Source organism: Thalia democratica, chromosome 3, assembly GCF_965202585.1.
Source record: "Thalia democratica chromosome 3, ktThaDemo2.hap1.1, whole genome shotgun sequence".
Classification (NCBI taxonomy): domain Eukaryota; kingdom Metazoa; phylum Chordata; class Thaliacea; order Salpida; family Salpidae; genus Thalia; species Thalia democratica.
The window spans coordinates 100,343,051-100,358,807 of NC_139167.1; the positions used below are offsets into that span (position 1 = coordinate 100,343,051).

At 24.0% G+C, this 15,757-nt stretch overlaps 1 protein-coding gene across 1 annotated transcript; it reads right to left on the reverse strand.

Annotated features, from left to right (window-relative positions):
- Positions 1-296: 296 nt before the first annotated feature.
- LOC145832680 (kinesin-like protein KIF15-B) lies at positions 297-15,554 on the reverse strand. The gene is given in 17 exon segments (XM_082939982.1): positions 297-323; positions 859-1,030; positions 1,457-1,550; positions 1,969-2,065; positions 2,643-2,747; positions 3,089-3,254; positions 3,819-3,960; positions 6,259-6,325; positions 6,818-6,979; positions 11,503-11,642; positions 12,338-12,398; positions 12,563-12,706; positions 12,959-13,141; positions 13,363-13,492; positions 13,988-14,064; positions 14,367-14,539; positions 15,494-15,554. Coding segments are annotated over 17 exon segments (1,968 nt in total). The 5' UTR covers positions 15,522-15,554.
- Positions 15,555-15,757: the final 203 nt, after the last annotated feature.

The following is a 15,757-nucleotide window of genomic DNA, read 5'->3' on the forward strand; positions in this document are numbered from 1 at the left end:
ATCCGTGAACCCTAAATCATAAAATTGAAATTCTGTTCACCCCAATTTGCATTCTTTAGCGCCGCTAGTGTTTAAGAATATGTAAACACTTTTAATCGTTTTTTTACTAATAATTGGGTAACACTCAGTTAACTTTTACACGCTAACTTTAAATTTACCACTTTACCCTTTTGTTTTATTAACAACAAAATGGTCAATAAGATATCAAGGTTGAATATGTCTTAAATGTAGAAACACTAAAAAAACTTTAATTTAGTTTCTGAACAAAAAAAAGTTCATGTACCCCAAAATAAGTTTCATGCACCCCAAAAGTCTCGTACACCCTAAAAAAATTTCATGTACACTAGTGTGCACCAGTGTACACCGTGCCGACGACTGGTCTAGACATTATCAGTTAATCTAAATTAATGAATATAACTATTGTCACACTAAAAGATAATAAAACAAATCAGTTAAAGAAACAAACTGGGTAGTTAAACAAGTGTAGTTTATATTTAATACATAACAATTAAAACAAACAGAAGTAGGTCGTTGAGGCGTAGTAATTGATTTTATAGTCGAGTTGTGTATGGAAACAAGGTTTTCAACTTGTATCTTACTTAATAAATTAGTACATAACAATTAAAACAAACATTAGTAGGTCTTTGAGGCGTAGTAATTGATTTTATAGTCGAGTTGTGTATTGATACAAGGTTTTCAACTTGAATTTTACTTATTAAATTAATACATAACAATTAAAACAAACAGAAGTTGGTCGTTGAGGCGTAGTGATTGATTTTATAGTTGAGTTGTGAATGGAAACAAGGTTTTCAACTTGAATTTTACTTAATAAATTAATACATAACAATTAAAACAAACAGAAGTTGGTCGTTGAGGCGTAGTGATTGATTTTATAGTCGAATTGTGAATGGAAACAAGGTTTTCAACTTGTATCTTGCTGCTCTGCCTCGCTGTTTCCAGCATGTTGTTCAATTCATTGCACTCTGCTTTCTTACCAGCTAACTGTGATTCCAGTTCTACTAGTTTCGACCTTTTAATTTATATAGTTATTATAATGATTTGATATCTGATCAGAGAACTAACATCACATATACAGCTAAATTGGCTTGTTTGTTATAATTGAACAAGTTTTAATAAATTTAAAATATTTTTATTTAAGTTTATGAATAAATAAAAAACCTCATAAATAATTTTAAGATTGATTGTTCAATAAAAAGAGTTTTTTAGAATAAAGGCATCTGATTTTTCTTGTTTTTTTTTGACAATTAAAAAAAAAATAATTTGCAAAATCAGTAGCATATTCATTAAGTACACAAACAGTTTTTTTTATTGTATTAAACATTGATGCTTTAAAGTTTTTTTTTAATCACCTTAAAATAGTAGCTGTATTAGTAAAAATAAAACCTTTAACTACATTAAGTTTGTTATTACTAAAACAAAAATAAAGATAGCTAACTGATAATCTTTAATTTTGGTATTGTACATATCTTCTTGTTCTGATAACTTGTTTGTGAGTTCACGATTTTCATTTTCCAACTCAATAATGCGATCTGATAAGTATTAATATTATGAAAGTTACTATATATTGAACTTTATACTAAAATACTTTCTTTTTTATATATATATTTTTTTATATTAATCAAACAATAAATATTTTTAGTAGTGTTTTGATTAATCTATGAAGAATTGCTTTTAGATTTTTTTCTACTTTGTGTACAACTAATAATGAAAAAACAATTTTAACATTTACATTTTCTTATACTTTTCTACGCCACTTGAAAAAAGTAGGAATTTTTCTATTTCAGATTAGTATTTTTTTCTCTTAACAAAATAACAACTGTTTTAACTTTACTTTTATTTAAGTAATCTATAAAGAATCAACTTTAGAATGATTTATACTTTTATACAACTAATATTTAAGAAACAACTATATTTTAATACTGCTTTTTTAATATCATAAAAATCTACCTTTATTAGAATTAAGTGATTCTTCAGTGTCTATTTGCTTGGAAGTTTTCAATTTCTTGTATTCAGATATTAGTTCTTGCTTTTTACAGGCTGTGAACTGTAAATTTTGATTTAATTTGTATAGAAGTTATATTCTCATTCAATTTTTTAATAAGATACCTTAAACTATATGATAAAGTAAAATACAAATACTACACAAACTAATACACATGTTAATCTGTCAACGCTGGTTTGATAAACTTTTTATCAAAATCATAAAAGCTTTTGTGACGCAACAACAACTAAAATATTCTTTTGCGCGACACTTTTTATATATTATAATTTAAATCTACATGCTATTTGCAGTTTAAGCTCGAAGTAAAAATTAAGCTAATTTAAAGGCTTGTAAAAGCCCATATTTGATCTTATACACAAGCTGATTAAATTTATAATCAACCACAAAGTTTTATTTTTTAACGACTGTTAAGAAGTATCGAAGAACTGAAAACTTAAATAAATAATTTAATGTTTTTATTTTCACACAACTTAATACATATCACAACTAGTTTAAAATATGTATAATATTTTAGATTTTATTAACATAATTTAATAATTGTTATAACAAATGTAATTACCTGACCAAATGTTTTTTTTTTATTAACACAATTTAATATTTATTACAACAAACATCTAACCTGGTTAAACATTTCAATATTTTTGTTCTTGTTGACATATTCAAGAGCGTTTTTCAAATTATCAATTGTGTGGAGATGACCACTAACTTCAGGGTGATCTGATATCTGTTAGTAAATATATACATACCTATTTTCATAAAGTTTTATTGTGTTATAAATTTTGTAAAATAAAACTTGATTTCTAGTCTAAAACATATTAAAACCAAAAAAATAATTTTCAATTTGTATGTAAATATAAACACTTAGAAAATAATATTAGTATGGTTATTACAAAATAATACTTTAGAATATGGAAAAATACTTTAATAGGCAACCACGTAAAAATAATTACTTAAAGTTATAAAGATAAGACAAATTTTAATTTAATAATTAAATAAGGAGACTTTTAAAATTTAAAACCATTGAAAGACCACAAACTTCTTTTTGATCATAATAAACAAACATACTTGTTGTTTAAGAAGTGCGATTTCTTGCTTGTACTTTTCAACAGCATCACTCTCGTTCAATTTGTGTTTCTTTTCAAGATCTTTAATCCTGGCATCTCTGAATTTAATTATCATTCTGTTGGTTGCAATAAACTTCTCTTTCTTTTCGCTTTGTTCTTTTAATTGTCTGTAAAAATATTAATATTAATTAATATTAATTTTTTTACTGTTTTAAATAATAGTATTATATGGTACTGTAATACAATGTGAAACGGTTAATTCTTTTACTGTTTTTGTGTAAAAATAGTTTATTTGTTCAATTTATATAATAATTGAAAATTGTTAATAAAAATTTGAATAAATAAAAACTTCTTGCTCAGTGTTTTTGTTTTTAAAGAATTGAGACAATTAATTCAAATGGTTTTTAAAACTATTTTTATTTACCGAACTATCAAAAGCTAAGCGATTTGAATCTACAAAAATCAGACTACCTACAAACCATTAATCATATATTTATTCTAGATACAGACATAATAAAATACTAACCTAATTTAGTTATGAACCTTTCCTTAGAAATATTTTTTGTTTGTGTGTAGAAGTAAGCAAAATTTATTTAATGATAATAATAATCTTTATGGACTGAATTAAATTAATTAGCTTACCTTTATTTTATAAATGCTGTTTTTGCTCATATATTGTGAGCTTTCTATGATCTACTCTAATTCTATATACATACATAATAAAATCAAACCTGATTCTGGCATCTTTCTTGGATAGTTCAGCAAGTTCCATCCTGTATATTAGCATGCAGTGATAAAACATCTCTTCAAAATTATTTTCACTAATACTTGATAACATCTCTTGGTTTGTATCTCCTTGTCCTAATGCTGGTACTGTTATGATAATATTAGGTATTAAAACTTATACTTTTTACAAAATTATATTCTAATTCTTTAATTTGAAATCGACTGCAACTTAATTTTAGGCCAGTAGTTTAAACCAATTTAATGTCTGTAAAATTGAAGATATAATTAATTATAATACAAACAAGCATCTAACAGAGTTACCAAATATTTTTTTGCAAATGTTCTCCGGGTTTTAAAAATTAAATATTTTAAGTTTTATTTTTAGTTTAAAATTAAGTATAAAGTAAAAAACTGTGTTAAATTTTATAACGACATTGAAAAGATATCGTAAAGCTTCTTTATATGTGTTTTTTAAAAATTTTTTGATGATGACAACTCGAAATTTTACTACTTAACATTTAAAATTCCAGGTTTTTTAGTGATTTTTGCTTAAAATTTATCAAATTCCAGGTTTTTTCAGAATGTGTTTTTAATCAAAAAAATTTAGTGATGACAAAAAACTTTTCTATATGATAGATTTTTTGCTGTCAAATTTAAATTTCACTACTATACATGTAAAAATGTTTAAAATTCCAAGTTTTTCAGACTTTTGTTCAAAATTCCTGTTTTTTTTATAATTTTTAAATTCTAGGTCTTTCAAGGTTTTTAAATCCTAAATTTTCAAATTCCAATTTTTCCAGGACTTCAGGTTTTTGGCAACCCTGAGCTAGTGTGACGTAACAAATATATTTATGTGCATAAAAATTATTTGTAAACTGAGTTTTATTATATCAGGTAGTTGTATAGTGTTTCGAACATTGTTAATATTTGTAGCTTTAATACTTAAAACATTTTTTAAGAAGTTGTTTAAGAAGCTTTATCCTTTTTTATATAACTTACTAATATGTATAACCATTCTAAAACTTTGTCATGTTATAATAAACAGCTTTTTTAAGTAAAAGTAAGTTCTTATTTATAATTAGAAAAAAATAGTCACAAATGATCTAAAGTGTTGATTTAAACTTACAAAAGTCACTCATTTTCTATATGAATATTTTTATGTAACTAGAAAATAATGAATAGACATTTAATTACAACATTTGAAAAAAACTACACTATAAATAAAGTTATTTTTTTTAATAAATGTTTAAAATAAATCTACTAACTTTAATTCTCTGGAAAAATACATTAAAAATTAAAATGTATAAATTAAATCTGAAGTTATTTGATATAGAAACACAGTGATACTTTGAAAATGTTTCAAAAATTTATAAACAAAAACTTCAGTCGCCAAAGTTATTTTTAACTAAAATAAAAGTCTAAACAAGCAGTAAAAATTTTTGTATTTGAAAAAAATAAATTTATTTAATAATTACAATTTTGAATAAAAAATATCATCCCCTTAAATAAGAATTTCTTTAAACATACATGTTTCGGTGTAACATGTACTTACAGAGATTTTATAGATAAAAAAATATAAGTAGATCTACAAACTTCTGAGCAGCTAAACTGTCATTATTACTTAACCTTTTCCAAATTTGAAATAAGTAAATTATTTAACACAAAAACTTTTAACAGAATAGTTAATGGTTTTTTACATTATAAATACTAACTAAAATTTATTAGTTTATAGATGGGCTCTTACAAGCCTTCAAAATATGTGTTATGGATGCAAATATTTTTAATAACTTTTAGATTAAAATGAATGTATGTTATAGTTTTCAACGCTTGTAATTATTTTTATCAATTATTACGTCACAAAAGTTTTTGCATGCAATTTTTTCTATTATTATAACAGCATACAAAAAATTTCTAAGCATAATAAATTAAATCATTTTATAAACTAAGATAAAAAAACGCATAATTTTTTTTTCAAGCCTTTAAACTCAATACACTCATTATTATATTTAATTTTTTGCATTCTAACTATATATTATAAACATAAAGACAAACTTAAAAACTAAATTTTAACTGATTGCAATAATAAAAAGTCCAGTATTAAAAAGATATATACAAGATCTTATTAGTAAAAAAAAACATTACAAGATTAAGAAAAATAGTACAACAGTCTTGTTATGATGGCACCACAAAAAGTTAAAAAAATGACCAATAAATAATAAAATTTCATACCGAATCCAAATATGCACCATACCAATGGAAACAAAATAATTTTGCTATAAAGTTTGTAAACTTTTAGTTGTTGAAAAGTTATGTACCACAGTTAATAAATATAAAAACAACGTTTTATTTCAAACAAACAAGCAGAATTGTGATTTATTATGTAAAATAAATATTAAATAAAACTTTATTTTATTTACACATTACAAATAAAAACATTAAACAAACCAATAGCAGTAGAAGGACCATTTTGCATCAGTTGTTGTATTTGTTTCTTCAACAATTTGTTTTCTCTCTAAAAGTTGTTTAATTTATAAAAACTTTTAAACTTTTGGGAGGATTTCAGCTTAAACAATAAAAATAAACTGTAATTTTAAATGAAATTTTCAATACTAATTACCTTGTTCGCTAGATTTTAAATGAAAATACAAAAGAAATCAGTGATCCTAATCTTAACAACAATATACTAATTATATTGTAGTAGAATTTAAAATTTGCTCACAAGAAAAAAAAACTGCAATATAATATTTGTATTTAAGGTATATAATATGCTAAAAAAAACTCTAAACAGTAATTATGTACAAAGTTACAAGTATAAATAAAATATATATCCTTTAAACTAGTATTAATAAGTAACATAAATTAACAATAAATAAAATAAATAACCTGAATATCTGTAAGATTAGTAGCAAAAATAGATTAACAAAAATTTCAATTAAAACATAAATAAAATAAACAACCTGAATATCTGCAAGACTAGAAGTAACAATTAATAAAAATAAAAAACCTGAATATCTGCGAGATTAGTGCTCTCATTCACGGTAGCCTGATTGACGATCAACTTGGCCCTCTGTGCGAATTGAAGTGTTGATAAAGTTTCACCGAAACAAGACAACCCAGGATGTATGTTGGCTATTATGAACGTTTTCGAATTTCCTCCTAGCGAGTCCTGTCAAAATAATAATATAAATAGTATAATCTTACAAGAAATTATAAGGTATTTTGAAACAAGTAGTTGTGAAATACAATTGGTTAACAACTTTATTAGTACTGAACATAACTATTAAATGATATTGACCTGTATGATTCATTTAATTTTTTTTTAAACAATTCTTAAAAAATCAATCCCATTTAACAAACACTGACAAAATTTATTAAAACAAAAATCTTTAACATTTTATACATAATTTTTTAAAGTCCCACCATGCGTAATAAACTTCTTAAAACGGTTTTAAAATACTTAAAACTATAAGTTTAAACATTAATATTCAAGTCCCACAGAGAAATGAAGTAACTATTTTCAAACTTAGTTATTAACTGGTGATTACTTTACTTATTATAAAGATCTTCAAATTACCTATTCAGTAAAAATACATTAGTTAGTATTTGTATATAGTAATTTAATCATATTTTTATCCTTAAAAATGAATTCAACTGATTTTTTAAATTTACTAAGAAATATTGTTATAGATAAAGAAAATTAATTACAACCATTACGAACAAAAAAGTAATAATTTATCTACATGTATTATACTTTATCGAAATTAATTCTTATAGTAAAATCTAGTCTTTAAAAAACTTAAGCCTTTAATTAAAACACCGGACAAGTTACAACAAAAAAAATTAATTCATCAGTTCACAATACTAGTTTCAGTTCATCGCATATGGAAAAATATTAATTGATAATTACGTCACAGTAGCTTTTACACACAGGAAATTTTAAATAGTTTTAAAAACTGATTTGCTTAATTTATTTTTAAAATGTCTTCGGTTTTGATAGGCAATATTTAACAGTTATTTTGTTATGAATAAAAAAACAACGAAATAAAATCAACTTTATTACCTACAACAAAATAGTAGTTTATAAAGTAAAAATTTCATTTATTAATTACATTTATTTTTACAATTTAAACTACTTTATGTTTAATTATTAAAATATGTAAAACTTCAGCTCAATAATTTGTATAAAAAATTAATAATTTTAATCAGCTTTTACAAGCGATAAAATGAAATTTCTTTGCCGTCTTTGGTTTTCAAAACTGCCCAACATTTATCAAACATTCTCAAGTAGAAGTTTTACGCGTACAAAACTTTTGTTTATTCTATGTTACGTCACATAGGTTGGCAGATGAAGAGAATGAAACATATTAATATACATTATGGTCTAAGTTGAAGTCAAAATATTCTTCCTTTTCTTCATGTATATCATAATTATACTTTACTGTTTACTTTTTCAATTGGATATACTAATTATTAATTGAAATCGGTTAATATCAAATTATTGGTAATTATAATATTTTTAAAAATGTTTGAGTATTGGAATTTGTTTAAATTATTATGATTACTACAAATAAAAGGTGAAAATAAAATAAAAATTTATGCAAAATTTGTAGCAGTAAACGGATAAGGTGAAAATGGGCCAATACAAGCCTAAAAATATTTGGAAAAACAACGTGTTTCACAGCAAATTACTGCGAAGTTGCTACACAATTCAGTTTACAAATAAATTGTTTACGCATAAACATACTATATCAATCGTTACGTCACGAGACCTTTTGAACTGCTGAAATTTGCAAAAAGGTTTTAAAAGTTGTAAATGAGGATATAAATTATATAGTAGGCTTGTTTTATATCCAAATGTAAAAATGTAACTTAAGTGTTTATTACTAACATGTAATATAAACGTCAAATTTTTAAAAGTATTTGCAATTTACACTTAATACTTTTGTCAAAAAACTAACATTTTGTATTTAGAAGAAATATTTTTGAAAGATTATTTTAGGGCCAAATTAAAACCAAGGCATATTTTTATTTTTCAACAAAACAACATAATAAAAAAAAAATTATCAGTTGAATAAATATTTCTAAAAGACTATTCAAGTTTTTAAACAATTGCTCAAAACCATAAAGAGATTTTATTTTTTTTTAAATTTCATAAAGAGATGTTAGTTCCATTTTCGCCTTTTTAGTTTGCACCTTCCATAAAGAACCTATAAAAACGCTCTAACTTTCATCGCTTATATCTCAAAAGTTACTTTTATTTTTTAACAATAAAAACAACAAGGGAGCTTAAATTTTTGAGTAAAAATAAGACCTTTTTTTAAGTGATTTACCCCTTAGCCCTTGATTATTAACTGCATGTCTTACTAAAATACATACTCTAGAACAAAAAGTTTAAAAATAAGCCACTATTCGTATCAGTATTAAATTCGAACTATTTAATTGAAGCCCAAATTTTAATATATTTAGTCTACAAATGGTTGATTATTATATTAAAAACACTTTTATTGTTTGTTATTTCACAAAATCTTTTACAAGTACAATAAATTAACTGAAATATTTCAATACTTATTTTGTATTGAAATATTTTTCGTAAGACATTTTTTTTCTAAACTTTTAAACTCTAACAGAGCTAATTTTAGTAAGAAAAGAAAATAATAAAACACATACTCAGTTTTAAAATTTAATATAACGGTTTTTTTTAAAACTTTACAAAACAATTTTTTTTACTTCCATTATGAAATTGTTTTTTTTTGCTTGTAAGATACTTTTAAGCAGTTATTAGTAATTAATTAACACAAATAGAAAGTTATCTGACGCATATTTAAATTAATTGGTAAAAAAAGCTTTTATTTAAACAGTTACAACTAAAATTCCAAATTAAGTTTAAACTCTGCTAATGTTTTTTTTATATGTACATACAAAGCTATACATTCATAAAAACGTTTGTAAAGTAAAAAAGGCTTTTACAAGCCTCAAAATAGTAATTTAAACAATTGTTTCAACTTTGATTGTCATTGCAATGAGATATAAACTGAACATTGCAATAAGTAAAAAATGTTGTTGCAAAATTGAGTTTTTATATATTGTTACGTCACAAGATAAGCAAAACGCGATTAAAACGTTTTAGAATTATCTATGTTGAAATTGCTTTTATTGCACTAATACAGATAAAATACTTATTCAATTTTAAATGTGTTGAAAACTATTTCAAACATTTAAAAGCAAATACAGAATATAATAATTAAAACAACTTTGAATGTGTTCATTGTCCATATCAATAAAACGTAACAATAAAAAAGTTTAAAAATTAAAATTAATTATGTTTATAACGTGTTCTACACAATCTTTTGTACAAGTGAAATACTACACTAGTATTTTTTCTAACTATAAAAACATATTTTTGTTTAGGCTACTAATTCACACTACTTCTGAATTATGTTTATCACATAAATTTTAATCACATAAAAAATAAAAATTATGTTTATATTCAGTAATGCGGTCGTCAACTTACCCAATAATATTAACAATACAAATTTAACACCTTAAAAGAATAAGTAAAAGTGATAGCATATCAAAAAACAAAACAATATTATAAAAAAATCTGGAATTAGTCCTCCTCTTAGAGTAATGATGACAGAAAGTTTATAACTTTTTAAGAAAACAATTTCATAACATTATTTAAATTATCAAAAAGTAAACTCAACTTTTACTGATGGAATCAGGTAACAGTAGAACTTTTTTATAAACTTGAACAGTTTGAACTAACTTTAACACTAATTAATTTCACACATTTTTACTTAAGCAGCTATCTTAGAAATATTAATATTTTTAACATCATAATTATATACAGCGTGGCCACTAGTTTATGAGAAATTTTTTCCAGGTTTTCTAAATTTCTTCCACTTTTTGATAGTAAACGCTTTTAGGTCTATTTCTAGTTTAAAATAAGCTTAAAGTAAAAAAAAATATGTTAAGTAGTATAACAACATTAAAAAGATACTTTAGAGCTACTTTGAATGAGTTTTTTAATAAAAAAGTTTGATGATTGATTCAAAAATTTTGGATTATATGACAGAATCGACATTTTACTATTTATTATGTAAAAGTTGTTTAAAATTTTAGGTTTTCAGTGGTTTTTGTACAAAACTTCCTGGTCTTCAGGGATTTTTTTCACAATTTCTCAAGTTTCAGGTTTTCTCAAGTCATTTTTAGCCTTAATTGTCAAATTCCAGGTTTAGTGGCCACTCTGTATAAATATTTTAAATTAAAAAAAGTTACCCAACAAATTTTGAGTTTAAATCCCAGGTTAGAGCTCCTAAACAATTTTAAAAAGTTATAAAACAAAAAGCCGAAGCAAAAACATCACCTTTATAAATGATAACCAACAAAACAACAAACCATTAAGAAAATTATTTATATAGATCTGTTAAACTATAAAAAAAAGTATATAATGAGAGGATTATATTCCATTTAAAACTAAAAAATCTAAAATTTTGTAAAGGGTGTTTTTATGATATTTCCAAAGCATAAAAATCTCTAGCTGGAAACTTAAAAGTTGCCGTAAAAATTACTGTAACTTATGTAAGCACCCTATTGTATATTAATTAAAATTAATACAAACTTTTATTAGGTATGTATTTATACTGAAAATATATATTTAAAAAAATATTATATTAAAACTATACGAACTCTCAACAGAAAAGTGAGTTTGGAGTCTCTGTAGGGAATGTGTCTGCTTTTACCCTTGTTGCTGTTTACGAGCGAGTTAATAACATTTCCGAAAACACTCAATGATTTGTTGATGGAACCAGCTTCCCTCAGTCTTGTACCTGTGTGTTAATATGTGAATAAAATGTATAATATGATTGCAGAGATGTTGCATTTGTACCTTTATTTCTTAATTTTCTACCTGTGACATGAAAACGACAAGAAAAACATGTTAATTAAGTGATATAGCAATACAGAGTTCTTGTGGTATATTATGGAATATATGTTGATCAAGTTTTAAATTTTATGAAAAGGGTTGAAAATCCACATCATAACGACTATAAACACAGTATATAGTTTGAAAATTAAATTATCAAAAACTTAATAAGTGTAATAAAATATTAAAAAAGTTTTATTGCCTGATATCAAAACAAGTAAATATAATCAGTTTAAAAATAGAGATAAAAGTTCTCACAAATTACAAGTTAAATGTGAACAACCAGTTAACAACCTTAAATATAACCTAAATAAACAAACTTACTTACTACGGATACTTACATTTGACTAACCCTTTAAAATGTATTAACAATACGCAAAAACCATATAAAAAACCCTTTTATATAAATGTTAACTTCTAAACTTTGTAAAGAAAGAATACAATACATATTTGTTTGCATAAGTTCGAAGACTGATATAAAAATAATTAATCAAAATTTAATTTCTTTTCAGTGAATGACTACCAAACTTCGAAAGGAAGTGTTGAAAATTTATTTTGTTTCAAAACTTCATATAAAAATAATTAAAAATAATACTTTACCTGTTGTCATTGCATCTTTTTGCCGTTCAGATCCAGCAAGATCAACCATGTTTAACAATGACTTCAGTGTTTTTCCTGTTCAAATAATTAAAGTTCTAAAAAAGACTATAAACATATATTCCACATTGAAACATGTTAAGCAATGACTTCAGTATTTTTCCTGCTGAGAAAAAAAACAAAATTTTAATAAACTATGCTGTTTGAGTAGACACCCTTTTTGTCAACCCTACTGATACCAATAACTAATACTATCTAACCATCTTTTTGCTTGGTCTCAATGGTCATCACAAATACAGCGTGGCTTCTAGAAGATTCTCTGTTCATTGCTGTTCCAGCCACTGTACGATTGTGCCATCCTTTACTCAATATCTGCAAATTGTTTGATCTTTTTTAATATGTCAGCTTGTTCTTAAGAGTCTTTATACAAAGCAATAAACAGAAAATACATACAACCATTTTCCATTTACTTATATTTTTGTTATTTTCAGTCTTAAAATCAAATAATCAAGCTTTGATTAAAAAATAAGTAGAAGTAAGTAAATGTACCAAAACAGCAAAAAATTTATCATTGAATTTCATCAATGGCAAATTTTTCCACAATAAATTTTTCGTAGTAACAACCTTTATAGCGGATGAAGGATTGCTGGCAACTTGTTCGATCAGATGGTCAACAAACACTCCACGTTGTATGCACTCCCTAATGTTCAATGATGCAGTTTTGTTTGTGTCTAACAGATCGTAAACTTGTTCATTGTATATTTCTATGAAGGAGCATTTGCACAAAAACTGGAAGTCGTCTCCTTCCTGTTTATTAGTTATTTAGTTCTTAAAAGATAGGGTTTAAGTTTTATTTAAAAATTTAGATTTTCAATAACTTATAGTTGATTTCATTGTAAGTATTAGTACAAAGTTTTTTATATTTATCTAGTACAGCTATCAGTTGTTTATATTTTTATTGAATTTAATCAATGATTAGCAGCCTAACAGATGTTTCTCATTGAGTATTCAAATATTCAGTAACTCACCAATTGTTTTTTGTTGAAGGCCAACTGAAACAAATGGTTAATGGTCCTGGGTATCAGTCCCTGGTTTTTGTCAAATTGTTGTTCTGAAGGTCCAAGCATGGTGTATGTCTTTCCTGACCCAGTTTGACCACTGTTGATATTTAATACATAAATAAAGAATTCAAAATAAAAAAAAGTTCAAGTTTATATTCTTGACATTTAATACATATTTAATGTATTTGTATATAAAGTTTAAAAAAAAAGTTAGGTTCATTATTCTATGTTTCGTTGCATTGATTATTCAGGTACTAAAAGATGATACAGCTGCTGCTTTATAAATCACAGAGCTTTATTCAAAATATAAACAAAATAAAAAAATATATAAAAATTGTATTTGTTATATTTCATATGTTTTAAAAATTGTCAAATGAAACTTTGTTTGAGGGTAAATGACAACAAAACTAAGTTAAATTCTTGGTAGGATTCTTTGTCATGTTGCATTATTTATTTAATATATATTGTAAAAAAAAAACACTTTTTAACAAACCACATTTTTGAAGTTAAAATTAATAATGTAAACAATTATCATTAAGTTTTACAGAATCAAATTAAAAATTTACAAGATATATAATAAATAATTACTCACTAAGCAAATATGGTGCCATTGTATCCTTGTATACAACTTTCTGCAATTGGTTTTCCAACACTTTGAAACACTTCTTCCTATATTTGAAGATTTTATTATTATTTAAAGTATTAAAATGAGTATTTAAGCACAACTTTCATCTGGATATTAGTAAAAAGGCTAAACTAAAAACAAAAAACAATTACTGTTTCAGTATATTTGAGGTAAAGATTACTTTTATCTTAAACTTTATTTAAAAGTTTTAATTATAGCTTTAAATTTTTTTAATACTAAACTTTTTTATACTGAGTATGCTTACTTCAACGGTTTATTTATTATAACTAGAACACTTTTAGAATTCTTTTCTACAAATTATCAATAAAAACAAAACAATTCAAACCTGAGTAGTGTTCTCACCGGCAACGCAATCAAAAGTGAATTGTTTGCTGTTGGGTTTTGAGTTGAGGAACAAGGAGTTGCTGCTCATCACTTGCACACATGTCGGTGTTTTAACAAGTTGCTTTGATGGTGGCCTCACTCTGCAATACACCTTGATTGCGTTTGAAGTTTCATCTGTATCAACAATTGTACTATTAAATTAATTGTTTAGATATAAATCAATTGCTTAAATGCAAACCAAATTTACACTATGCATGAAACAAATAAACATTGTTTAGGATCTACAAAAATATTTTGTCTTTAAACACCACCATCATTACTTTTAATGCTTTGTGTGTAAGATTTATTTTTATATCTATTACTTTCGAATAATATAAACAAAAAAACAAAAATTAACAATTTTATAGTGTAAAAAAAAGTAGTATATAACATAATCTTACATAATAACCTTGATAGTGATTGATACTTAAAATAAAAGGTAGAGTAAAACAAAAGTAAATTATAACTCACCCTTACCAACTAATAAATGATTAAACAACTTGCTTTTTCTTCTGTCAATACTTTTTACTACTACATGGCAGGTACAATATAAAGTATAATAACACTTTTATAAATTAATTTTTTTGAATATTTTAAATTTAACTCCAAACTTTATTACTATTTTTATCAAAATATTTATAGCCTTATTAGACCAAAATAGAGAAACTAACCTCTTTTGGTGCATTCAAAATATGGAAAATAAAAGAAAAGTAAAAATTATATAAGTTGAAAAATAACTATGTTTATATTTGTTCTTTATTATTAATTTAATCTAAACAGGTATATCTAAATTTTTATCAATATGATTATTTATGACGGGTTGTCATGACCTTGAACATTTGTTGGTAATTAATAAATGATAATTAATGTAAATAATAATTCAAGTATAAAAACATGAATTAAAAACTTTTTAAACTTGACTTAAAACTTATCTTTCTACTTAAGCCTACAATATTTGGTTTAACATTATGGGTTTAGAAAAAAAGCATTATTATATTCTATTTATTTAATTAAACTATGCTTTTGATACAAAAGCAAAAACATTGAAAGCTTAAACTAATATTTAATTTCAAACAAATAAAATCTTACCATTTGGTACAGGATTCAGCTTTTTCATGATATTTTAAATAAGTTTAATTTTCATTTAAACTGTAAAAACAATAGCAATTATATATATGAAATATATATATATATGTATATATATACTTAAAATTTTTATTAGATACAAACAAATTCAAACTTATACTAGGTTTTACATATAAATTTAATGAGTTTCTAATAAATTTAATTGTGTATGAAAAACTTTTAAGAGCTTGTATTAAATACAAAATTTTTACATATCTTTAGTAATAA